General features: G+C 34.8%; 1 protein-coding gene across 2 annotated transcripts in view; it reads right to left on the reverse strand.

Annotated features, from left to right (window-relative positions):
- The window catches only part of DIAPH3 (diaphanous related formin 3), a 212,636-nt gene that overhangs the window by 166,845 nt on the left and 18,024 nt on the right, over positions 1-27,767 (reverse strand). For both annotated transcript variants that reach the window (XM_027892890.1, XM_027892891.1), the window contains 13 exons: positions 26,668-26,841; positions 23,243-23,347; positions 17,110-17,240; positions 13,608-13,682; positions 13,455-13,524; positions 12,929-13,065; positions 12,362-12,467; positions 4,176-4,286; positions 3,644-3,762; positions 2,770-2,886; positions 1,479-1,597; positions 1,278-1,342; positions 636-740 (listed from right to left, as the gene is read on the reverse strand). In XM_027892890.1, the coding sequence (XP_027748691.1) occupies positions 636-740; positions 1,278-1,342; positions 1,479-1,597; positions 2,770-2,886; positions 3,644-3,762; positions 4,176-4,286; positions 12,362-12,467; positions 12,929-13,065; positions 13,455-13,524; positions 13,608-13,682; positions 17,110-17,240; positions 23,243-23,347; positions 26,668-26,841 (1,434 nt within the window). The remainder of the gene's footprint in view (positions 1-635; positions 741-1,277; positions 1,343-1,478; positions 1,598-2,769; positions 2,887-3,643; positions 3,763-4,175; positions 4,287-12,361; positions 12,468-12,928; positions 13,066-13,454; positions 13,525-13,607; positions 13,683-17,109; positions 17,241-23,242; positions 23,348-26,667; positions 26,842-27,767) is intronic.

A 27,767-nucleotide genomic window follows, 5' to 3' on the forward strand; every position in this document is an offset into this window, starting at 1 on the left:
TGATTCTTATTCCAGGAAATAAGACAGAGGAAAAGTCACTGGGTCACAAAGTCTCTTTAGACAGATTTAAGAGCTGTAGCAGCTACAAGTTAACTCAAGTAATACACTCAAAAATCTGCACTATTCCTCTTCATCACATTTTCAAATATCAATTTATGCTTGAAAATTGAAAAATTATCAGGAAATGTTCTTATCCAGCCACAGTTATTTCTTTCACTGCTGGATATCCATGGTAAGGCTTCAGTAAAGCAAACTGCATAATGAGCAATTTCGTGTGAAGGGATAAAGATCACAATGAAGAATGCTAATCTAAAAGCATAAGACTTATTACCCTATGTGGTTAATTACTTTGGAAATATATGACACTGAAAGTAAAACCCAAATAAAACAGAAGAAACTAGTTAATTAACAGAGCTCAGGCATAAAAGGATCATCTGGGAACTCACAGAGCTAATTAATGTCACATTACAATTATTTTTATAAAACAGAAATAAAGGAAACTCACATGCAATAATAATCGATAACAAAGATTCTTTGAAAAAAACATCAGTTGTACTATCAAAATCTGCAGAAGATGTAAAATGAAGTCCCTTTCAAAAGCAATACTTCGTACATTCGTTTAAACTGTTTCATACCTGTGATTTAAAAGCTTGTAATTCTGTCTCAAGTTCATTGATTCTTTCTTCTTTTTTTTGCAGTAGGGCCTGTGTCTCCTGGTGAACTACAAAATCTTTTTCAAACTAAAGAAAAAAGAAAAAGAAATAAAATTGTTGGTACCTTTTAAATTTCAACTTTTCCTTTTGTGCTTGCTAAAACTCACGTTAACAATACTAAGAACCATACAACACATCTGCTACTCTAAATTTCATGTGTCTGCTGAGTGGAAGGACCATCTGTATCACCTCTACAGACCTTCACTATATGAAATGCCATAAAGTTCACATTATACAGAGTAGCTTAAAAAAAATGGATACAAAGTCTGTAGATACAAACAAGTCCAATTTTTTTCTCTTGTTAGAGAAACTGATAAGTGTTCAAATAAAGTATTCAATGGAGAGTTGTACATGAAACCTTAAAATAAATGGTAGACAGATTCTCAGTTAAGGTTAGCTACTTTACACCATTTTGCTTCCTAGTCCACAAGGAACACCAAGTTTAACACAGAACCAATAGTAATTTGAAGTTAAAAACTATGCCATGTTCAGTTACATCATTCATGAATCTCTTAAGTAATCCCCTGTGCTACCTTATGAGCACATAACAAAAAAATTACTTACTTTTCTGGAAAGTTCAGAAGCCCTCTCTTCACATTCTTCTAGTCTTGCTTTATCTACACAAATATCTTGAAAAAAATCAACAAACACACTTAAACATATACAGGGAACATAAGATTCTTAATCACACATGCAATTTAAACTTGGGTTTTGGAACATAAAAAGAAGTATGATACTGTAATCATCTCCAAACAAAGTACTTACCTAGTAAGTGGCTGAAATTTATATCTAATCTTTTACGATATGTGAAGTCTGGGTCGGTTCCATTTCGATGTAACACTATCTGTGACACACACTCTTCAATTAATTTGAAATACTGTGGACTAAAGACACAGATAAGCCATTTTACAGCATATTTATTTATCAACCTATATTTAAAATCCTGTCTATAACACAGTAAGGTCAAAAGCTTTGGGCTGAATTATTTCCATAAAAAGGTAGGTGCAAATCCCTAAAGTCTCAAAAGACAAACACTTTTGGCAGTTTATTACACAAGAACAGTTTATATAAAGCCCGAAAAAGGAGTGGACCTAAAGATAAATAATTCTTATACTATAAACTCTGCATCTCTCCCCCTATGGAAATACAGGAAGCAAAGACTATCTCCTGCTTCCTCTTAGCGAAGAGAAGGCTCTTCCTTCCATCTGGTTTTGTGACTTGTGTAACTAAAAGTGCATTGCAGCCCTGCTTCAGTATGAGGAATGAAAAACACCTTGTTCTAAAATGCCAGGGGGTATGACAGCTGGGTCACTTGCCCAGAACACACAAGCTGTGAATTCAAACCCTTTCAAGTGGAAGAGGTATAGCACAGATGTACCCATACCAGTCAAGTACCCTTAACCTTTAAAAGTACATCTGTGCTAGATCTTGCCCAAAATGCAAGGTTATGTAGAATAGTGTGCAGAAAGCAGATGGCTTTTCTTCCCTGTTCAATTCATACGTGGTTACTCCAATGCTTCCTCAAAAACAACACTACCAGATTTTTGGAAGAAAAGTATTTGGTAGCTTCGAACACTTAAGGTTTTATTACTGTTTCCCTGTAATTTATCTGATGAATTTTCCAGAAGATACAAACATGTTCACACCGACCTATAATGTATACTGAAAATACTCAATTCCAACTCAAAAGGTACTCTAAATTAAGCATACATTCAGATTAAAGTGAACTTTAGTGCATACTTGATTTTGTCCTTTGACTCAAATACACCACAAAATTACAATGTCACTACCACAATTTATAACTGATTAAGAAATCTCTCCTGATCACTTATACTTGTGGTCAATAAGGCTCATCTCTCACCGGTTTTCTATATTTATATATAAAATTGTAAAGCTGATAGTTCTAAACATGAGTTCACAAAGGAATACTTACAAATTGCAATCCAGGCAGAAAGACTAAACCCTTTTTATCCTTAAATTTATGGAAGAAATATTCTATTAATGTCTGAAGGATAAAAAAATCCATAATTAACATTTAACACAGCATTAAACATACCGGATAAAATAATCATTTCTTATCAGCAAAAGATGTTGAAGAATAGAAAGAAAATATCCTTCAGCACTAGTGTCCTTAACTGTATTCCACACCATGTTGTAAACGTCATTTACTTCAGTAAAAGCGTTAAGGAGAATAAGAACAAAGAACAAAATATTTCAGTCTAATGCTGATAATAACTTCTTAAACAGAAATTACACCAGAAAAATATTCATTATATGCTTTATTTTCTTCATGTTTCTCTTGCTCATCTCATGGAATCATTTAGGTTGAAAGAGACCCCTAATATCATCAAATCCAGTTATTAGCCAAAGACGCCAAGCTCACCATTCAGTCAGGCCACTAAGTGCCACATCTTCATGTCTTTTAAAGACCTCCAGGGATGGGGACTCCACCACTTCCCTGGGTAGCCTGTTCCAGTGCTTGACAACCCTTTCTCTGAGAAATTTTTCCTAATATCCAATCTAAATCTCACCTACTGCAATGTGAGGCCCTTTCTTCTCATCCAGTCACTCCAATCACTTGTTACTTGGGAGAAGAGGTCAACCCCCACCTCACTGCAACCTCCTTTCAAATAGTCACTGGGATTGACATGGTCTCACCAGAGCTGCCTTTTCCAGGCTAAACACCCCCAGCTCCCTAAGCTGCTCCTTCTAAGACTTGTGCCACAGACCCTTCATCAGTTTTTTTGCCCTTCTATAAACTTAGTCCAGCATCTCAATGTCTTCCTTGTAATGAGAGGCCAAAAACTAAACACTGGATTCAAAGTGTGGCCTCAGCAGTGCCGAGTACAGAGGGGTAATCACCGCCCTGGTCCTGCTGGCCACACTATTTCTGATACAAGGAAAGATGCCACTGGCCTTCAAAAGGATATTCTAGTTCAGATCTAATATCTTCTAAGCGATGAGAGAACTCAATCATGTCTTCTTCCTTATGTTCAATGAACACTTTCAGCTGAATATCTAGTGCTTCATTCTTTATACATTTCAGTTGCTGCAAAGAAGAAACAGTAGAAAGGCTTGCAAAATTAGAATTTCCATATGTAAATAAGCCTTATCATTTTAATAACTTCCTTATGTCTAAGTTATTTTAAATTTGAAAATTACAAGAACGTATGAGTTAAACTAAAAATTCAAAAAGTAAACATGACTTCAGCCTGGCTTACAAGTGTTGCATAACATGTCCTTAAGCAAGGTCCTGAAATCCTGAGGGATCGTAAAAAAGTTCAGAGAGCACACTTAACCTTTTCATTTTCATTTCTAGGTTGATTCTCATACTTAACTGCTCATGGCCAAACTTGTAGAATGAGAATAATCTATTAGAACTTGTTCTCCTATTCTCCCTCTCAAGCTCAAATAGTTAAAAAATTTAAAAAGTAATGCAAAGAGAGACTATGAGACTCTTACTGGCAATATCTCTTTCAATCCACTGCGCATAAATTCATTTCTGATGTGAAGCCTAAAATCCAAGTCATCAGGAGATGTAACGAGAGCATTGATGAGCTGCATGCAAGCTACCTGTAATAGAGTAAATAATAAACTATTTTATTTCTTAGATTTCAATATGCATCACAATCAAAAAGATACAACAAATAATTAGATATTACACCATTTCTAACTATAAAACTACTGTAAACTTATAATTAAGCTACTTAAATTCTTGATGAGCCACATGAGCTATAAATACCTCTGAGAAAACTGAGACTGTTAAGGGCTAATGACTCAACACATTCCTATGCGAAAAGGTTCCAGGATGCTTTGTTGAAGCCAGATTCTCATGGAGGAGGAGGAGGTCAGCTTTTGGGTGTGTAATGGCCTCTGATCTTACAAGATAGAGGGTTGAATGGTGGACTACGAGTGAGACAAGAGACAGAGTCCTGCGGAGACAGGATGGGGCCTCTTGCCATGCTTAATTGTCCCCTCTTACACAAACCACTGGGTTGTAAAACTCCCCCTCTTCCGCCCTGGAAAGTCTGGGAAGGCAGCTGTCATGTCTTGGAATATGCCATAAACCATTAAAGACTCCCAAAAATGCCCTAACACTTATCTTCTGAAGGCCTTCCACCAGAGTAAAGCTGCCTCCTCTTCTCAGAAGAAGTGCCAACACTTTCCACCTGAACATATTTTAACCCAACAGACTTTGTATTTTGTGGGCTTCTTCCCCTCTCACCCACCTCTGACGGATCAAGACCAATGACAAATGATGTGCAACAATCAAGGTCTTGTAGACTTATGGGATGAGATCTTCACAATCTTATCTTTTCTCTCTCTTTCTTCTTTTCCTTTATACATGTCCTTGAATGATATCTTTATGCTTTCATATTGCTATGTTTTTATATTGTTATATTATCACGAATAATAATAACCAGAATGGCTACATACCTGCTTTCCTTTGCAACCAAACTGCCTTAAAATAAGCCCTATATATATTTATATATATATTTACAAACATCCATCATTCAGTGTTGTTTCATTTTAATCTGCCCCAAGGGATCTATTATAAAAGATCCTGTGTTACCTTTGTCCCCTTGGACAGGTTGTAACAACATCAAATATTAGTTCAGAAATTTCCATAAAAATTAAATATTTTCTCACTACATCGAATTTTGTCTTTTTATACAAATATTGAGTTCCTTTAGCAAATGCACTTTAGCAGATAAAGCACAATTTTCAACACATAAAAATCACTGTAAATATACCTTTATCTATACATATATATAAAAAGTTAGTGACATAAAAAAAATGGTAAAGGCTACAGTCTGTGAATAGAGAAAAATGTATTGAAAAACAAAATGCTGATTAAACGCAACTGAGCCTGAAGAACAGAATGGGGGTTTTCCCCTTCTTTTTTGAAATCTTCACTCTTTACATTTACTATTATAGAACACTGCATGGGAACAACTACTTCAGCTCAAAAGAAAACGTGAGGTCAACTAGTGAGTAGTCTCTCCTCTGAATAATCAAGAGATCCATCTTAAAAACCTATAGCCAGGAGCAGCATGAATTCACTGTCCAGATTCAGTTTTCAGAACAACTTATTGTTAATCACAAATAAGCATGTCAACAACCATTATTTCCTTTTTATACCCTCTTCCTTGTCAGCACACCTTGCTTCAGTGCACAAGAAATACATTATTCAAGTTATTCCAGCATTTTAAGGGCTGGAATCAGTCATCTTCAAAGTATATATAATTCCAAGTGTAAGTTGACACCCAAGAACATGAAGATGGCAGAATTTATACTGATTGACATTATATTAGTAGCATTCAACTTTAAAAGAACTCAGTTAAATAGGAATATAGATAACAATACCACTACCTTGACTGTTTTGCCCTAAATAAAATGCATTCCCTTGAGAAAGATCTTTCAGATTTGAGGCTTTTGTAAAGTTATAAATTAGAAAAAATCCTCAGTTATTCTTCTCTGAAGAACCCACTTGGAAAGCTGCTAAATTTATAACAATTTGGGCCTTTAACTGACGTGGTAGATTCTTCATCTTTGTAGTGCCTGTCAGAACTACTCTTATGATACCACTCCTCTCTGAAATCTGTTATTTCCCTTATTTTATACAATTTGCTTCTGTATGTATGTCTACAGTATTTTAGAAATCTAAAGGAAAATGTGACTTAGTTAACTTGTCACTTATTTTCTTCAAATTCAAACAAAACCTTTGTATTACTCTCGAAAATTCTTTCTGTGAATGTACTTTTTCCTAAGAGTTCTTTTTCCTATTTTCTTATTTTTATTATTGCCAGAGCATCACTCTACACTAGGTAACAAAAAGGGGCACTAACTCCAAAAGAGGAAACTACAAACATCAAAAGATAAATAAAAATATTATAATCAGATTTGCTTATGTCCAAACCCTGCACAACAATAACAATAATTTTGAAACTACCTAAGGTGTCCAGTACACTTTTCAAAAGTAGACTGAATAAAATCTGCCAGGAATTGTCTCAACAGCACCAAACAGAGAAGAGTTTAGGTTTCTTCTGTTGCACAACCAAGTATTTTTGGACACAGAGAAAACTCTTCCTACGGAATATTTGTCCATCATTCTTTGCAATCTTGTTTGGGACATGTGGCCTTGTAGTCCTCGTATTTATGCTAGTAAAAGGCTACAGGTTTTGTATTAAGCTAACACCACATGCTTCCAGACATGTCAGGCTTTATTAAGGCTTGCCTTGCCTGTCTGGAGTTCAGTTTTGGGTTATTTAGCTGCAACAGGACTTGTCTAATAACAGAATGACTACCAATGCACTAGTTTTAGATTTTTCCTAGGCTTGTACAAGTCTCTAGCATAAAGTTTAATGTTACATATATTTCTGTAACTAGTGGATAAAATATGACCATAAGTAAAATGCAGCATAGAAAAATAGAGGCATGACATTGAGTGGAGATGTGTGTTAGCATTACTGAGAGCCATTTTATTACACCACTAAGACTTCACTTAGACTAACAACAAATTCTTGGCTTTGAACACCAGGTGTACTCTTTAGGCCCACAAACTGCACAAGTTGCAATGTCACAACATGGTGAAGAATTTGGATGCAACAAATGGTAGAAAATGCAGGAAACCAAACCAGTTAAAATTTAGTACAATAATACCTTCAAGAATATATTCTCTTATTATTCAATTCAGCAGTTAGTATATGATACTCAAGTCACACGTGACCACAATTAATTTGAAATCAGTTCATTAACTTAGAAGTAGATTGCAGCAAAATAGATCTGTTTAGCCAACCTACAACCCATAAGGAAAAAAATGTGTTAAATTCTATCACAAAAAAAGAAGTAAGCTTGTAAATATTTTAGTTTGGAAAGTTAGATTTGGGGGGAACATACCAAAACCAAAAGAAAGAGAAAAATACACCTCTTAAACTTGAACAGCATCTTTTAAATCATTTTAAATTACAAAGATAGAGGTATATGACTTTTGCTTAGAAATATCAGATTATGATTAGCTCATCTTAAAGCAGTGCTATATGTTCTTAACAGCATGTTTAAAAAATTGTGAACATTCAAATAAGGGTTGGTATTTAGAATTATTAAATTAACAGAAAGCACTGACTTAATATATAACAACAGTCAAACAATGAGTTCATCTCCTTCTTCTACAGAGTGTGGCCACTAATCAAAGAAAGGCAGTAGAAACAACAGATATGGCAATTTCTTCCACAAAAAGAGACCATCAAGACTCTAATGCTGATAATAAAGGGTCAGACCAAAAAGAAAACAGAGTCAAAAAGTTGAAAGAACTTCTTAAGGGAGAAAGGAAGCTACAGATAAGTAATTATTTTCTTCAAGTGTTTGTCTCTATGTGCATTCATACTACAGACAATTTCAAAGAATATCTATTCAACTTCATGTGCCTATAATTAAGAAAAATGTGAAGAAACATTATCACAAATGTAACACCATTCCTTGACAATTCTCAAGGTACAGTACGTAACACTTAGGGAGAATGCCTGCGACGCTCCAGTTGACAGCTCTATAAATCTCAGATCCTGAGACACAGAACAATCAGTTCCTACTTGCACTCCCAGTGAGTGGGTCCTAACTGCATTCTTTTGTATTCAACTACCTTGGAAAAGATTCTGTTAACAGACTGAGAGTCTTTTAAATTTTCAGTCATGGACACAAGGTGGAAAAGTTGAGATCAAAAAAGATGCCTCATTTTTAATAAATGAAGAGGTATTTCTGCTGAAACAGTACAAGGTTTGGTGAAGACAGCTAAATTAGCTTCCTAGAAAGGCAGAAGTCATTGCAACCAAAACATTTTGGGCAAATGGTCTACAACTAAGACCTATTCATGAAGAGTTGTAGATTCAGTTGGCAAAGGTATTTTGTCAATCTGCCCTTGAGAAGATCCCTGAAAAACTGATATTATTTTAGGCTTTAACAGCAAAAGGTATATGGTAATACACAGCTCTCTGGTGAATCTACTAAAATTTTCTTATGATGCTGAGGACTGCAATCTGTAAGAATTCTTTCCTGATGGGCACCTCTAACCAGACAGTAATAACATCTTGAGAGTATCCTGTTGTTTACAACAGGCATTCAATGAAGGTGTGTAGAAGTACCTTCTTTTCTTCAGGAAAAGCCAAGAGCAAAGCTTTCATTTCATCTGACGGTCTAGTTAGATGCTTTGTTCCCTTTCTAATCCCACAAGAACTTCAGTGAGTACAGTCTGCCATGTTTTCTAAGGTCTTTTGAGTCTGTGAGTATATTCCATCTGGAATGTTTTTAACCTCCTCCTGCCACATGGCAAGGAATCTACAAGACTTGACTTGGTTATCTAAGAGATGAGCCTATATTGATGGGTGTAGATACAATATTTTTGGTAGGGACTAACTTTGCATGGATGATGACACAGTTCACCTGGAAAGTCAAAATGTTGAATGCTTTACTCCATGAGAAAATAGATGAGATCAGACATAATCAGCTAATTCAGAAGTTATGGCTTTCAATTCTAGTATCTTCTGCTTTTAATAGGTGATGTCTATCAACTTATGAATGCATTTTTTGAGGATTTCACAGCCTGTACTTTAAACTTGTAGTTTTTCCCAGTTGAAAACCTCACATCATATATCCAGTCCTTCATCTGTGGAAAATGTCAGGTATATCTTAGTAGCTCAGAGCAGCTTTTTCCTTCCACAGACAAGATAATGGTCCCCGAGCGGTCAGACTACCGTGGCAGCAGTTGGATATTGCCACACTCAGCATGGTATAGTGGTGAGATTTCACATGTGAATAGTTTGCCTCTCTTGTACACTTCACTTATTAGTATTGTTTCTGTTGCTGTTTGTTTTCTTATCTAATTGCTGATTCCAGTAAATTGTTCTTATATGAACCCCTGATCTTTACTCTTTGTGCCTCTAATTCTCCTCTCCGTCCCACTGCAGGGGAGGGGAGGGAAGATTAGGCAAGTAGCATGTGGTTTGGAGTGCTTTCAGGAGGAACACTAAATTAGAGAATACCAGTCCTAAACCATGACAGTCATATCTTACCTATTTGAATAAGAGGAATTGCAGTAAGATTTTCTACTTCACTTTTCTTACTCTTACTGCAAGTATGCATTTGTAGAAAAGTCTATAACGATGATGCATATTTAGCTAAATTCTATTTGCCAGTATTAGACTGGCTTTGGTACAGACACCATATTGATATTCATCAATTATTTCCCTCATTAATGACAAAAAATTCTTAGTAATATTTTTGAGATGTACCATCCACATGCATCTACACTTACATGGGTCTTAAACACTTCTTATCAGTCTTGACATGTAGGTAAGGTAAGCTTGTTATGATTGACTGTATTAGGTAAGCAGTTATGGAAAGGATCTCATGAGCAAAGAACAACCAAGAATCATCAGGTGATTCAGTTAACCAAAGATGAAAAGGTATTCCCTGACTACTGAATATATTGAGAGGTTAATGCTACTGATGAATAGCTAGGATCTTTTACTTTGCCACAAAAGTGCTTCTCCTAGGACATGCATGAACCTGCAGGTTTCTAAAGGGATGAACAGTGTTCATTTTTCAGGAACTTAACCAGGAAAGGAAAAATTGCACCTTTGCTTCACCATTGTATCTCTTCTCAGTTCTAAGTGCAAAATTACAAGGATATGGCATCTCTAACTAGAACTGCACGGAAGAACAGCACTCTTACATTAGTTAAACTGCCTGCTTGAGGAATAGTGATGAAAGCTGATTATTAGAGAGTACAAGCATTCATCTGATTCTACAGTAAGAATGAGAAGTGGGTAACAAACACGTTGTTGTTGTTGTTACTGTTGTTTTCACATCTGTCTTCAGTGTTTATTAAATACTTCACATCCATGAACTGTACAACCAAAGTATTAGACTTTTTCAGTCATTATCATAAATACCCAAGGTATCAGACTGCTTTGTGTGCATTTTCTTGAGCACAGCCTTAAGATGTATATTTACTTCAACAAAACCAGAAACTCGGTATTACTCCTGGTTGTAGTTATATTTTCAGACTAAGACCACCAATCTTGTCTTGAACTAAAAACATTTAAGTATGCTTTCCATAATTTTGAGTTTTACAAAAGATAAAGGGAGAATATCCTTTGCTTTCAACAAATGCAAAAAGTAAATACACAAAGCTTTCACTAAAAATACAAAAATCACCATACTGAGGCCTTTTATGTATTCAATCTTCTAGTAACAGAAATGTTAAGTCAATTCAAAATTGAAAAGGTCAGTTGTTAGTGTCAAATTGAACTGCCACAAAGCCAGCAGACATACATCAAACAGACAATCAAGGCAAGTATGCCAAGTAACTGACAACTATAAACTTCTGTCTCATTAAAACACTGTCAAATTAACCACCAGGTCAATGTCATTGCTAGAAAAGTTTACAACTGATTCAGATGAGGAACGTCAATTTTTCTAGCAATCATTTGTGAAGTCTGAAAAGATAAATAAATAACAAAAGGCCTTTGAGTGGAAGGAACATGTCCAAATGGAAGTTTAACTCAAAAAAAAATTCATTAAAGTTTCCATGTCTACACAAAATATAGCCAATGAAACAGCAAAACATTACCTATTTGCAGGAACTTCAGGCTCACATATGCAGCAAAGCCAAATGAATGTATTTAGCCTAAGTATTTCAGTATGCAATCATGAGAAGGCATAACTAGTAGAAATAAACTTTTTTAATATCTGAGGAGTATGCCTAGAAAAATAGAAGATGCTATTACATAGGTAGCTCAGCTGAAGTTTCCTGCACCAATTCCATTATCTCATCGGGGTCCCTCACTAATGGTGCTGAGCGCTGCTGCAGTCAGTACCCACCATGGATAAAGGGAGAGGTATGTATGACTGATCTAATTTATCTGATACTTTAAATAAAGCAATGGGCTGCTTTCAAGGTAGTTTCACATGAATTTTTAACTCTAAAGAAAGGGATTTATAGATTGCTTTTTTGTTTATTAAATCTACACATGTGTAAATATATGCCAGCCCTGAAAATTCAAGATCACATTTGAAAGCTTACACTCAAAACATCCTGTGAATTTCAACCTGTAAGTTCTCAAACCCTTATATGCCCTATAGAGAATACAGACTCTTAAATTCTCTTAACTCAGATATAATATCCTGAAATTGAAAAACAATTTTTATGATCTATAGCATTTCTCCCTACTGCATCAAAATATTTTTGAAATTTATTGATTTCCCAGGGTAAAATTTATATCCCAGAAATTTATTGATATTCCTGAAAATTTACCAATAGCCCAGGAAAGTTGTGGATGCCCCGTCCCTGGAAGTTTCAAGGCCAGACTGATGGGGCCCAGAGCAACCTGACCTAGTGAGTGGCAATCCTGCCCATGGCAGGAGGGTTGAAACTTGACAATCTTTAAGGTTCCTTCCAACCCAAAACTGGAAAAGTGGGCTCTCATGAACCTCACAGAGTTCAAAAAGGCCAAGTGCAACATCCTGCATCCCTATTTGAAACAGTATACCTACTGCTTTTTATTGTAATGACTTCTTCAGTACAGAAAAGTAAGTAATTTTATTTTTACTTGTTGCGCTGCTTTGTATGAAAAAATTTAAAAATCACTTACTTGCAGCTGAACTGAGTTATCCTGAAGACCTTCTACAATAGGAGAGAATCTGCCAACATTTCTTTCCTCTGCTGCTGCTGTTACAGCTTCCAAAATTTTTTCAAGGCTGCAAGAAAAGAGAAGCATTTCACTCAGGAGAGATACTTAAACTTGCTGTTCATTTGCTATCTGAAAAGCCATACTGCCAAATTATTCACCTGCCTCAATTTCCTGCATAAAAATTTAGGTTTAAGCATTACACATTTCCTTTGCAGATTTTTGTAGCCAAAGAACAACTTACTGGATTACAAGGATTAATATACCTTAAAAGTAATACTAATAAATTTTAAGAAAAAGAATGGCTGTATAACTAATTTCATCTAAGCAGTACATCCACATGTCAAAAACTCTAATTGATATAACCACAATAAAAAAAGAGTCAGACAAAGGTATTCTGAAAAATGACAAAATAATACAGATATTACTTCCAAACCTGAATTGAAAATTTTAATATTTAATTCAGGTATAACTATAATTTTGGATACTGTAAAATTACCTTACTATTTCTTACTTAAATACAGTACTTACATATTTTCCTCTCCAACAATGCACATTGCAGATAGAAGTTTAACGATATCCGTCATCATGTTAGTTTGCTTGGGATCAATTGCTTTGGTCAGCAATAAAAGGCTCCTCTCTTCTCCCAAAATTCTTTCCAACCCATACTAAACAACAGAAGAACAGTTTTAAGGACAGTTGGAGGGAATCCAAACAACTATCAAATATCTAATAATGACAGTGACGGTTCCCTCCAGTAAGTATTTCAAATGACATTTCAGTCTGTCAAATAATTAATTAAAAAATTTAAATTAAAGAAAAGTCCCAAATAGGTCACATATTCTGTAATAAGGGCATATACCAGCATCAAAAGTTCACACTATTTGCTGGGAATATAGAAAAGAAGTGGTAGACTTCTGACAGACAGAAAGAACTTCAAACCACAGCTGACCAACCCATCACTTCACCAATTGCACAGACTTACACCCATTCATCACGTACCTTATCTGATTGAATTGCAGTAATTTAGATTTCCAGATTAGACAAAATCCCATACCTTATTATTCATGAAGGCTCTCAAACACTGTATAACCTTATGCTGACTCCTCTTCACAACTCTGTCCTGACTGAATAAATTGAAAGTTTAGTGTAATTAAACGCTGTTTACATACTATGAGAAGCTTGCAATTTTATATTAAATTATCCTTACTTTTTTGTCTCAACCAATCTTTCCAAAACATCCAATAGCAGTCCTAGACCTTCTCGGCCAAAGTTTTCAACCCAGCTAGGGAGAAAGAAAAAAGACATTTAAAAGAATTGACATTAAAAAAAAAAAGACTAATCCGAATGAATGACAATTGTCACAATAAATAAAACCAAGTATAACTGGGTCATTTTAAATATCTTCAAGTGAACACAATAAAAATTTAAAATTTTAGCTACTACCAAAGATATCTATTGGTGAGGTTAAACCCATGACAAGTTGTTTCTACGTGAGAGAGCTGCTTCATGGTCCTGTTTAGTATTGCTCAAAATACCTTGATATCAAGTACATGTAATGGAACAATGACAGCAGTCCTTAAAATTATAGGAATAAAAAATAGAACAGATGCTTTTATATTTTTTTCCCCTAAAAGCAAATATATTATAAAAACAGATTTTCTATTTTCCTAGGGAGTTTTGTTCTGAATCAGATTATGCAAATATATGTCAATTATTTTTGGCATATGTGGCCATATCTGTGCTAAAGATAATCCTACGAGACCACATCTTAGCATATTTCATATTAGCAGAATTATGCACAGCCACTTTGTTGTACATCCAACAGCAGAGGATGCTCAGAATGATCAAGTGCCTAAAATACTGTTGCATTATTACTGCTTTTTCCTCTACTTTCACAAAAGAAAAATAATTATTTATACTATCCAAAGAAAACATTCAGTTTTTTGTCAGTCTGACAAAAACCAAAGTTATCAGTGCCCCTATCTTCAATGTATTAAAAATGTCCTCTTAATGAAACAAAATCTGTTGCAACTGCTATATAAAAAGACAATAAATAGCTGTTGATAACCAGTTATCTGCAATACTATGCACATCTAAATCACTTGAACCACTTTTAATGAACTGTGTTGACAACTGTAAGGTCAAAACACCCAAAATATTTACCTGAAGATTAGTGACCAAGATTTTCCTTCTGAGGCTTTATTTTTATACTGATGGAATATAAACACTGCTTTTTGCAGTAAACCACAGATTTCACTACATTGTTCTAAGTACCAGGGATCAAACTACTCAACATCACTTGATTTAAATTTTTTCTGTGAACTAAAAATACATTTTTCAAGAAAGACTAATTGAAAACAATGTTGTAGAACCATATCTTGCATTAGAAATTGAAATGTCAACAAGATTTAAAAGTTAAATTGATTAAACTACAGTAATTGAAAAATCAGAAAAAAACCCTAAATTATATATTGTCAAAAATATCACGGCTCACAAATGTTAAGAATGTCAGGCTAAATTCAATCTAAATTTAATTCTCAACCTGTTAAAAAAGCACACTTTTATCCATTGTTATTATATATGCAAAAAATAAAATCCCAAGGTTTCATCAGTTATTTCTCATTGTCCGTATCACATGAAGCTGAAGTTTAAATTAATCATGGATTTATAGCAGCTGAACCAGAGTTCAACATTTATGTGTCAAAGTAAGTTCTTACTTAAAGATCTGGCTGCTGACAGGAAAACTCAAGGTCACCAGTGTGTCACTGTTCCATTTTTGTTACTTTTGTATATAAGCCCTACTTAAGAACCTGCATTTTTTACTAAAGCTCTTTTGAAATGCTCAGTTTAAGCTTAGTGAGGTCTATCTTAATAGACTTTTCTCAGTACCACTCAATACACCAGAAGGCTGTTTCAGAAAATGTATGTTCTACTAGTTGTGATCCTTCTTTTGATCTGTAGACTAAAATGTGTTCATGGACAAGCAGTAGACATTTTGTTTATTGAACTGCTACTTAAATACCTCTTCTCTGGTGTTTTTTCAAGCCAAAGTCACTCTATTTCCAATTTAAACCTCTCAAATTCAGACCTATTCTTAAGCCATCCATTAACTTAATGATTTCATCTCCAATGCAAGCCTTATAGTTCTTTTATGCTGTCTCTATATTCTGCATAATGTTTCAAATTGAAGTTATATTTTAATAAATTATAGTCAAGCTAGGACTTTAGATTCAACTGAGAACTTTTTACCTACTGCAGTTTATATTTTAACAAAGTTAAAGACTGTGTTGCAATCTAGAACTATTTGTACCAATAAGTTCAAATAATTTCTCAAAGGTATCCGTGCAATACTTTGATATCAGCAATGCATCACGAAGATCACAGGTTTTGTTTTGTTTTATGTTTTGAGGGGTAAGGGGTTAACTTTTCTCTAGGTGTGTAGGAGAGAGGCAGCAAAGGGAATGACATACAAAAAGATAAAACTATCCATTCATATCAAGAACAGAAAGAAAAGATTGCTCTAAGCAGAAGTTGTCACACATTTCAAATATTTCGTGTTTCTCTTTCCAAGCCTATAGTAACAAGCAAAGTTTTCTTTGTTAAACCTAAGTGCAAACAAAAAAATTAAAACAAAAACGCTGGGGTTGTGGGTTGTTGGGATCTTTTTTAAGAAGGGGAAGCAATACTATATCTAAAAGTAGTTTTACATTCATGAAGGAAGTATACCGTCTGTAAAACCCTCTGTCAAAATAACTCAGGTAAACATAAAACATGTTTCTTCCCATGTGAATCATTATATATTCTAAATAAGACAATCCAATTCAAAAACAAATTAATAGAAGCAGCAAATACTCATACAGAAGACCCATATGAACAACTCTGCCAAGCCAGACAGAAAAAATTTGTGTAATCCTTTTTAGATCATGTCCCATCATAAGCATTCCCAACATTTCATTTGCATTATTTTGAACTAAACCCAAATCAGTTTCCCAAAATCATGTGTTCAGTCACTGCCTTAAACAGTAATTCTAAAACTAAAGTATGTAAATAGAGTAGAATAGAAAAAAATACAATATAATAAAGTCAGCATTCACAAATTAAGATGCATGAATCAAATCAAAATTCAAGACTGATATCAGTAATTACTAAAGAGTTAGCCTTCTTTCAAAAAAGCAAAGGTAAATGAATGTTGTGTTTTCTTCTGTACAAACTCTACAGACACAGAGAAAGTAACCAGAGGGCAGCAGGGAAGAAAGTTTACAGTACGCTAGACAGAAGAAATAGCACACAATTAAAAATAAAAATGTTTTCTGGTGAACAAACTTACACCAAGGTGCATAACTCTCGTTACTGATCATCCTGATAAAATAGTTTAAAAGATCAAAGAGTTAGAGAATATTTCAAAAATAAAAATGGAAAAAAATTTTACTATTTAGCACTAGAAAACAAAGGTAACTGCTCTGCACTACCTTTAATTTATCTTCTCTTAGAATCACCTTGCATAGGTCAGTGAACTCTATTAAAAAATAATAAAACTACAGAAGAAATATAATCAATGAAAAAAAAGAAAAAATTACAATAATTCACTAATGCATACACATTCATTAACTGGAAAACCTTGAACCATTTACATCTACATATCCATTAATTTTAATCCATTAAGAAATGAGAATATGATTAATCTCTGCAATATGTGTTAATGATGTTACCTGACAGGATTACTAGTCAAGGACACACGGAGAGACTCTAAGCAAGTGACTAGTCTTTCATCTGTTGACCCAGATTTTAAATCCTGAATAAACTCTTGGGGCGAAATCTTCCTACTGTTCTTGAGACTTCCCTGAAACACAGAAAATACTTTAGTTTTTTTATTTGGTGCATATAGAACTCAAATAAATTATTAATGGCTAACCGTAATTTCTGTAGACCTAAACCTGTAACTGATCTCTATCTACTATATGCCAAATGCTGATCATTTTATGAACAAATTTCTACTCAGTAGACAAAAGCAGCAGGCATCAAATGTACAAATTTATCACGCACGTTCAGTGAAAACTTTCGTAATGAATGGATTCTGTTTATGCATTGCAAACACCTTAATTTTCAGTTTTCAACAGAAGAAAAAAACAATTCTGAGCTTCTCTGAAGAGATTCACAAGGCACAGGTCCTGAAGAGTGACTGTAGTCACATGAAAATACAGCACATCAGAAGAGTATTCAGTGTTACTGTAGTAACTTCTGTTCTTGCAGTCAGTGTTGTAAAACACTTTTCCCTTCAGATGAGGACTATATGAGATTGGCTAGCTTCGGCTCTAAGGGCTAAAGCAAAAGAATTTAAAAAATAAAAATTAAAAAAATATAACAAGAGTCCTTTAGAACTAAAATTATAAAGTTAAACTAATTTGTTGTGTTGGCCATCTGTAAGAATGCAGTGCAACACAAATATGACTATTGATGCAATAACATAAAGGACACTTACTCAAACCTTCAGATTCGGATTTTGCCTTGTTTTTTGGGTTTTGCTCTTTTTGACAGGTGAGAAGGCAAATGGGGATGTGGAGAACAGGGAGATAAAAAGGAAAGTGCAATAGAAAGTTCATGCAGCACAGCAAAAGCAGTTTCATGTAGACAAAATACTTTCTGTTCCAAGCAATACAGCCTGAAAGACAACGGCTTTGACTCATCACTGTATCTGTTGTGTTTAATCAAATGTTGATTAAAATAAATTCAAGATATTAATGACTTTTCTGAAGGATGTATAGTATCTCTGGTTTTAAAAAAGTAATGGTTCTCCTGAACTAATGAAGCTATATGATTTGCAAGTAAATGAGCAAATCTAAGAGGCATTGACCCAATTCGTAAGACTATCCTTCTCTCCTTTTAACTATAGTAAAGACAAAATTTGTAGACGTTGAAAAATAAGAAGTCAGCTCCAGCTAATATCCGTTTTACATGAAGAATATTTTCTACAGAACATATCTAAATTCAAAAAAAGAGGCATACAATGTTGCATACAACCTATATTTGAGTTAATTCATTGCAAGACTCCTCTTTTTGAGAGCCAGAACACAACTGTCATGTTGCACTAAGGAGACTTACTAAATAATTCTTGATTAATTAGTGGTTTAAGTCAGGAATTGAAGAGAATTAGACTTGCAGCATAATAATAACTTGGAAGTATTCACTGTAAATAGTGATGCGGTCTCATTATGCTATTAGAGATAGCTTCATACAGATGATGTTTTCTCACTTTGGAAGATCCTCAGGAAGTATTGAGAATTAAGCTTTTCTCCTCATGAAGTGGAAGATCATGAAATAGTTTCTAGCAGAGAAGCGAAGTTAAAAGCTGGAAAGCATGGTTGACAGGCTGCTGAGCTGCCATTCAGAGGCACATCAACAGGAATTTCAGGGAGTTCCACAACAGAAAATGGTAAATCTTGAACCTGAGGAGAAATAATCTCATGCACTTACATGTGTCAGGGCCAATCAGCTAGAAAGCAGGTTTGTGGGAAAATAGGGATTCTGATGGATGACAAGTACATATATGGTAAGTGCATCACTAGCTAGTCAAGTGAGATTGTCCTTCCCCTCAGCTCAGCACTGGTGAGGAATCTGGAGTATTGTGTCCAGTTCCTGATTCCCCAGCATGAGAGAGGCATGGACATATTGGAATGAGTTCAGAAGGTGCTGTTGACACAATTACAGGAGAATCTGTAGTATATGGAGAGGCAGACAGAACTGGGATTGTTTAGCCCCAAGAAGAGGAGGCTCAGGGAACTCTATCAGTGAAAGGACAAGAAGCAAAAACTGAAATATAGGAAATTGGTTCAAAATAAGACATAAACAAAAAATTGTCCTCTGTTCCCTTGTTCTGTTTAAATATGAGGCTGGTCAAGCATTGGAACAAGTTGCCCAAGCAGGCTGTATAGTCTCCTCTATCAGAGATATTAAAAAGGAAATAGGTGAGAAGTTGGATAAGACTATCCATAAGTCTCTTCCAGTCTCAATCATTCTATTTTATGACTCTCTACCAACAGAACACTGTGGGCTAAAAATACTCTCTGCTCCAACTATATTTTCTCAGACTTGATAAAAGATGCTCCAGACACCAAAAAACAAACTACTGCCAGGAATAAACAAACTACTGCCAGGAATCAACAAACTACTACCAGGAATCATCCTGAAAATATAGCATCTCATATTATATTTTGGAACACCACATGTAGTACATGGAATGTCATTCCAAACATGCCTCTGAATTGATGGAGATTACTATTTGTTTAAATATGAGAGCCACTTCCAATAACTATGTTCAAAAAAAAAAATTAGATGAGATGTCCAGGAAGGGATGATGGTTGAAGAGACAGTCTGGAGAAGATATCTAGGAAACTCAGAGAAAATATTAAAAAATCTATAACAATAAATGCTCCCACAAACAAAAAGAAACTCAGTGTTTTCGGTTTTCTTTCATGGATCTTCCCAGCTCGTCTCTGCATGGATAAGATAGCGAATTAACTAGAGACAAAATGACCACAAAAACTCCTAGCATCCTTCATGACAAAGTATTTAACTAAATGTTACAAGAGTTCTCCAGCTGGAAATTTCAAGAAGTCACAGAAATTCTGCTGGTAGCTCCTGCTGTGCATAGACTTCTTGATAAGCACTACATGTATGCCTAAGCATATGGATTAATGTCCTGGGTGGAAAATTTGTCATTTCCAGTGACTTCTCTCAGCAGTTCCTGCTGTAAAATTGCCTTTTTTTTTTTTTTTTATGCACAATCATATACGACAGTCATATAGACAGGACATACAGTTAAGATGGTTAGAAAATATTTTTTAAGGAATTTATTATAATCGATAGTAATGTGTACAGTGGGAAGGTCACCCCAGCTGGACTATAAGAATCCACTAGAACGACATTTCAGAGAGCCTCATATGACCTGTCTGAAGACAGAGTCACAAGCAATGGAGACTCACACCAACATCCATACAGTAACCAGTCATCCTGTTTCAGACTCAGTTCCCCACCTGAGCACTACCCTATGCAATAAGCTGTGAACGTCTGTACAACATACCCACAGTGCCAAGTATCACTTGTTCATAGTTATGCCAAGGTTCTGCAGCATAATAAGAATATGATACATCTGCCAGTGCTTAAATAAAATGAGAGCTGCATTTGGTACCAATTGTGAAACTGATTATATTAGCTATATTTCAGCATAGGAAAAGCTGCTTAAGCTCAAAATGCTCAAGCTAACTGAGAAACAGGAAACATCTTGAGGCATCAGTGCCTCTAGAAATCTAATTGCTCAACTGAAGAACAACTGGCCTGTGAGCAGATGCAGCATGAAGTCAGCATTAATTAATCTAGTTAAAACATTACAAGGAGTAATGTGAACAACAGAAACAAAATATTGAGAAGAAAACTCACTTTAAAAAGCCAGTTTATGTGTGTTTTGAACATAAAAAACAGCAAAACTTACGGTAGAGTAACACAATAACAACGCTGGTTTATTTCCACTTGAGTATTAAGTCCATAAAATTGAATTTTCTTTTTAAAACTTTTCTTTTATGCAAGAATTACTGTGGAAAGAGGTGTGTTTTATGAACATTGGAAAAGACTTGTGCATTTCTAAGAAACACAAATCCTAATACTGAGTCGATGGTGAAGCTTTGTTTATAGTAGAGTCCAGTTTGATCACCAGAGGCTATTCCATTTTCAGTGATTCATTAGAAGTACAGTCTCTGTTCTTCATTTTAATAGTTTTTAAAATTATAACTGCTTTAAATGAAACCTGCTCAGTACCATGCATAACAGTTATGTATGTAACAGGATGTATGTAACTGTATGTAACAGAAGCTATATGGCACTTCACCTCTTCTGCGAAAGCATGACACTCTTTCATGAAGTCAAGGCAAACCAGAAGTTAGCCAAGTACTCTGGGTGTGGAGTGCACTATTCTCTCTAGACTCCGAAGGCACTCAGACAGTCCAGTGAACTTGAGACATGAAAGCCCATGCCAGGAATGAAGAGTTTTCAAGTGTGAGGGATGGAATTTCCCATCTCAGGAGCTCCAGTAGTAATCTGAAATCATCTGCAGCTCTAGTGTATCAAACATCTGAGTCTGTGCCTCACAGAAACAGTTCCTCACAGTTGTACAACAGGTGAATGTAACTTCCAGTAAGGACACAACCACAGAAACAGAGTTCAGGAAAGACAAGTTTCACCGAGTGGATTTCCCACAGCAGAAAGGGGAATACATGGGCTAGCAGCAGAGGATGGGAACAGAAAGGGAAAAAATGCAAGACATCAGGGTGTCAGAACAGATCACTACCCTGGGGGAAGAAACAGACATGCCCCCTTCAACAGAGTACCTTGCACTATGGCACACTATATATGTATGGTATACTATACACATATATATGCACACACATACTATACTATGCTGCTTTGGGCATAGTGCAAGAGCCTCCGTTACCAAAACACAAGTGTGATGACATCCAAAGACAAAAGAAAAATTATTTATGGCGAATGGCACTCAGAAAGAAGGATCAGTGAAACCTGTTATACAGGTTTCAGTTCTTTCCAAGGATTAAAGAAGTAAAAATGTGAAAAACTTTCTCTTGAGAAAGAGAGCCTTAACATCACCAAAATCAGGATGCTAAGATTCCAGCGATAGATGTGGATGCAGCAACTCTGCACAGCCAGTCATGTCACATCATTTTTAAGATCAAACAACTGAGGTCTTAGAATACATGTGGAGGTTAGGAGTGACCATGATATATAAACTCTGACATGCTGTTTTGGGTAGATAAACTTCAAGAATGTTGTGAGATTTACTAGCCTGAAATTTCCTGATTTTTAGAGATAAAATATCTCTAAAAAAACCAAACAACCAAGCTAGACCTAATCTTCTGGTATTAAGCACCTGTTATGCTACAGAAGGACTAGTAACTTTGAACAACTCACCTTACTAAAACAATCTCCAGGCAATTCAGTCCTGCACCAGGCATGCCTACCTTTCTAAAAGTGCTGGAGTATTAAGTTAATAAAGTACATCATTTAATGTAGACAATAAGATAAATATCTCATTTAAATTATTATATTTAATATTTGCTTTTCTTAGTATTTAGTTATAATTACATACAGGCCATTTTTACTGATATCTCTGGTCACGTGCAGCAGTGAAAGTCAAAGAATCAAACATATGAATTCTAAAACAATCAAAAGACCTGAGAACAGGATTAGTACTGCAGCATTTAGCACTGGAGTCAGTCCCCACTTTGCAAAATCTAAACAGTTCTTCTCATACCAACTGAATCCTTACACTGGCCCTTACATACAATTCCTTGCACTGCTTAAAACAACAAGTAATTATTCCCATAAGTAAAAATGGGCACTAATTGTCTTTGTGCACAACATTTTCATTATCAGCTATTACATAACATCACAACATGAATTCTATATTGAAGTCAGGTATGAAAAAGGCTCATCAGTTCAGGACTTTAATTAATTGAGAAGTTTAAACACTGCTAGAAAAAAGGTTCACACCAAACATTTGCAAGAAGTTTTCTGCAGAATCTTTCTATCTCCACTAATAGTCACCTCTTTACCAAAAACAAATGCTGTTTTGTGTACAGAAGACACACTTCAAATAAAAGTGATTATCTGCCATCATATCTTGTAAAACAACGAGATCAATACGAACATTTTTAACACATATTATGAGAAACAGAAGCTGGTCAAAAGAATGTAACATGCATGCATCCCTTTTTCTCTCCAATAGGAAAAAAGGTAATCATTAAACCATTTTGGTATACTTCAGAGACATTTACTTACAGATTTTGAAGCAGTGCTAATATATTGCATCACCATTTCTTTTTTGGTATTAAAATCCTTTTCTCTCAATGGCATCTTCTTGTCTTCATTTAAATTCATATCTTCCTGGAATGGGAGAGGAAAAAAATGCCATACAGCAACAAAGGGATTTAAATATGAGAGACTGATATAAATAAAGACACAAAAATATAAACTTAGGCAACTGAAAGCTGTTATACAAAAAACTTTTTGTAAGTTGTTAATCAAAATCATAAATATCTTTATCCATCTTCCCTTGCAACCTTAACTCAGACTGAAAAAACCACAGTCAGCTATTCTGGGATTAACAAGTGCATCACAACCATTATTAGCACACTCTTCTTAGAAATGACCTAGTTTCAGACAATGTAATAAACTATAGAAAAGTATTATTAACACTTCCCAAAACATTTATAAATGTCCTCAAACCAGTACCTTAGGTATTTTTAATGTCAATTTTAATTTGTTCCATAATTCTCTTCCTCAGTTCCCAAATACTCAATCCTGGCAGCAGAATCTGGTTTACACTGAGAGTAGTTCACAAAATAATGTTCACCTTTGCAATATGTAAGGCCCACATTCTTAAAGATTTGATCATTAAATCAACACCTTCAACTGTTTTCAAAATTCCATGATAATTCATTCACTCCAACATAAATCTAGAGGTCAAAAAGAGCAGACACTCTATACTCAAAGCCATACAAAAAATTAAAAACAGTTTTAAGGAACAATTAACAATTTTGGCACACACATATACAAGCACATACTATGTGCATTACCCAAGCTTAGTAAGAATTACTGCAGTTATTTTCAGCTGAGACTCATGAGGTGAATCCCCTCCAGCTTCGGCAGGAGCAATGCTACAAAATCAGTGAGTAACCATCTCAATATCAAAGTTATTTCACCTAGTCAGAAATCAACCACCATAGACAAGCCTTAGAATTTATACTACACTGAAACTTAAGTTTTCTGTCTTTCAATAGTTTTCATATTGAGTAGAATAGAATCAAGCACAGTTCCTTGAAACGTTTAGTTTTGTATAAGTCCAAGCTGTGAGAAGCCATTGCAGAAAATGCTTGACTCCTGTCCTGGTTTCAGCTTGGATAAAGTTTTGGTGAACCTAACTTGATCAAAGAGAGAAGCTTTTCACATTATCCTACAGCAGTTGCAAAGTTCATTCTTCTGTTTAAAGCATTTTGTTTCAGACTTGCTCTTTTAAGTGATCCCAAAAGTAACTTCTTAAATAAAAATATCTAACTTCTAATAACAAAAAAAACCCCCAAAAACTAACAAACCTATCACCACAAACTGTATTCCATAATCCTAGATATAACAGCAAGGTAATTTATAGGAAACAATCTGTGCTTGCAGTAAAAAGTAATTTCTTTGTTCTTGTTTTTAGCAAATGAAACATCATTAAAACAATTGATTTATACTGATTAGAAGCATTCAGCAATGCAAGTGGCAAATTAGCTGTGACTGAAAAATATTTCAACTCCATCCTTTTATTCCTTAAATAATTGAAATATACTCTATAGATGAATTTTCCTCTTGAAAAATAACCATGCACCATTTCACATGGATATTTTCCTAATAGTACTCAAGGATGTTAATTATTAGCTTTAACTGTCTGGTGTTATGAGCTCTTTCATAATTTTTGCTATCAAAACCACACAGCATGCCACTGCACAGAATACTGGGGCAAGGAAGCAGTATGCATCCAGAAAAACCCAAAGTGTAACGTAACCCATTCAGTAAACCTTCAGAATTTAAAAACTTCCTCCTTCAATACTAATACATTAACTATTTTTATTTTGTGCAAAATTAGCTCTAAAAGCCTGGCTACAACATTCACCAATCCACCCTCTCCAAATCACTTAATTTGATCAGAATAGCAAACTATAGGCTACAATATATAATTAGCTATGTAATCTACTGTGACTAAACTAGCTTTAATTCCAGTCCATTCAAATGTGGATAATCTGAAAAATCCTTTCTGTAGTACATATTATAGATAAAATAACACTGATAAAGTAGCTTATCAAATACCGTTTAAGTACTTTGTTATTCAATGAAACTAGGAAAGCATTCAAATTTTCCAGATGTCATCATTAACATATTTTTGTGACGTAGTTTTAAAATTGAAATTAATTACTTCAGGATCCATGAATATAAGCACTTCTATTTACCTAGACGCATAATAGTAGGTTTCCGAGGATTTATTGAAAGTTTCTATTTTTTATGGTATAGTATTAATATCACAGACTATCCTGCATCAGAATGTCTGTGGGATGGCAGAGAAATACAACCTATACACAGGGGGGTGTAGGGAGGGTGTTACACCTTCAAGTTTTATTAAAAAACTGTCCCATTTCCTAACATTTGTGTAACTGTGATTCACTATGAAATTTCTAAGAAAAGCAAGACACCAAGGTATATCAATAAAAACAGACCATGTGAAAAAGAGTACCAGTACAGAAGTTGACAACAAAGTTAATTATTCCTCTCCTTCACCAGCTTAACCATGTAAATCCAGAATGCTATCTCTCAAAGCTCTCCAGAGTTCTACAAAAGCATCATCAAATCTAAGCTGCCATTACTGAGAAGCAGGAATTACAAATACCACAGAGGTACTTCTCTCATAGCACATTTCATTTCCTCCACATCCCTGCCTCTGGTAGTCCCTTTGTGTTTCTTGAAAGTTACTTGTTACTTGCCGTGAGGTAGAGAAAGAAATAATAATCTAGGCATTGCTCTCCTTGTTAATGTTTCCTTGTGCTCTTCAGATTGCAGTCACTCTTTTTCTCATGGCCATTCCATATTTAGTTTTCAATTGCCCAAAATGTCATCATCATGATAAAAAAATTCAATCTACCGAGGTGGTAACAATGCCACATGACCTTTGTGACTGCTCTTTTGTAGCACAGTAACAATGACAGCTAAGGAAAGAAGCAAATTTGAGACTGCATTTGCAGACAAATGCTGCTTTGGAAGCAGGAACCTTAAGTCTTTATTTTGTGCAAGAGTGACATGGAATATAAATTCAGACCAAAACCCTGCTGTGACATTTTGAGGCACAAAATCCCTTTGTAAAAGTTTCAGGTCATCTTAAAAGGAAGCAGCATTCCCCATTTCTTGTTCCTCCTTAAAATGTGTTGCATAATCTTACTTCCAATAATTAGAAACCTTCAATTTCCATTTTAAATAAACTTGGAGCAAAAGTTTGCAGAAATAATTCCAATACTTTATTCCCTGAGAAACACCCTAATCATATAATTACAACTAATAACACCAACAATATTAATAATTCATGTAAAGATTAGAACATGTGCACAAAAGAGGGCTCTGCCTATCAGTTAGCCACATTGTCATTCTTTAAGTAAAAGTAATGAGTGTAAGACTCTTACCATCATTTTTTCAAACAGTGCTATGATTTCTCTTTCTGACAGGGGCTTTGGGGGAAAATCCTCTGGATCCATAGATGCCGATGACCAATCTGTAGAATGTGACTGCTTCATATGCGGCAGAGGAGGTCTTTCTTTTTTACTTTTTGGAATTCTAATACTGGCAAATCTATCCAACTGAAAACATAAAAGGTATAACATATCACATTATTTCCATTTTATATAACCCTAATTAACATATGTGTTCTTGGAAGCTAAACATCCTTATTTTTCTGTGGTAGCTTGCCTGTTACTTAAGTGTCTTATTTTTGAGGGTTTTCCTAAAGATACATATAACAGTCAGTAGCCTTAGCACTTGAGTTAACAGACCAGAATCCCATTACGTTATAGAGAAATCATGCAGAACATGACAATTTTACAGAAAGTTTGGAGGAATAGATATCTACAAAACCAATTTATGAAGAATTCTTTCCAACCATTACACGGAGAATGTAAGAAAGCAAGCTTATTTACCAAAAACATAGTTTAGAAGTTGTTTTTGTCACTCTGAAACAGCTGTACTCCTGGCACGGCAGCAGAGTACATAGATATGCAAAGAAACTACTTTTTATTAAAAGACAAGTTAGCATAACTAAGCCACTGTTCTATTTATTTTTAATATTTAAATTTAATGCCTTTCTTTGTTCCAATTATTTAGAAATTCATTTAGAAAAGCATAAAAACCATCAACTCCTTTATTAATAATAAGTAGGATACACTTATGATTTCATGAATAATCCTTAAGACTAATCAACAGCACAAGTCAATTGCTCTGGTTTTACCCTATCAAGGGACAAAAAAAAACTCCTTCGGAAAAGTGATTTGGGTTGTGGGGTTTTTAACTAGATCTTTATCAACTTTTCCATAAAGACTTGCAAAGTGAAGCTTCACACATTTTCAATGCTAGAGCTTGTGTGTTTTAATGTACACACAAGGACCAAAAACGCAAAAGCAGCTGACGTGTAATGAGATGCACTAAATCTTAATCATCTTTGTAGCAGCCTTTTGAACAGATGTGAACACCAGTATAACACTTGTCAACACAGAAGAAAGTTATAGTAACA

The sequence above is a fragment of the Empidonax traillii genome, unplaced genomic scaffold, assembly GCF_003031625.1.
Source record: "Empidonax traillii isolate 1590-97213 ecotype Southwest subspecies unplaced genomic scaffold, ASM303162v1 scaffold373:size1354568, whole genome shotgun sequence".
Lineage (NCBI taxonomy): Eukaryota > Metazoa > Chordata > Aves > Passeriformes > Tyrannidae > Empidonax > Empidonax traillii.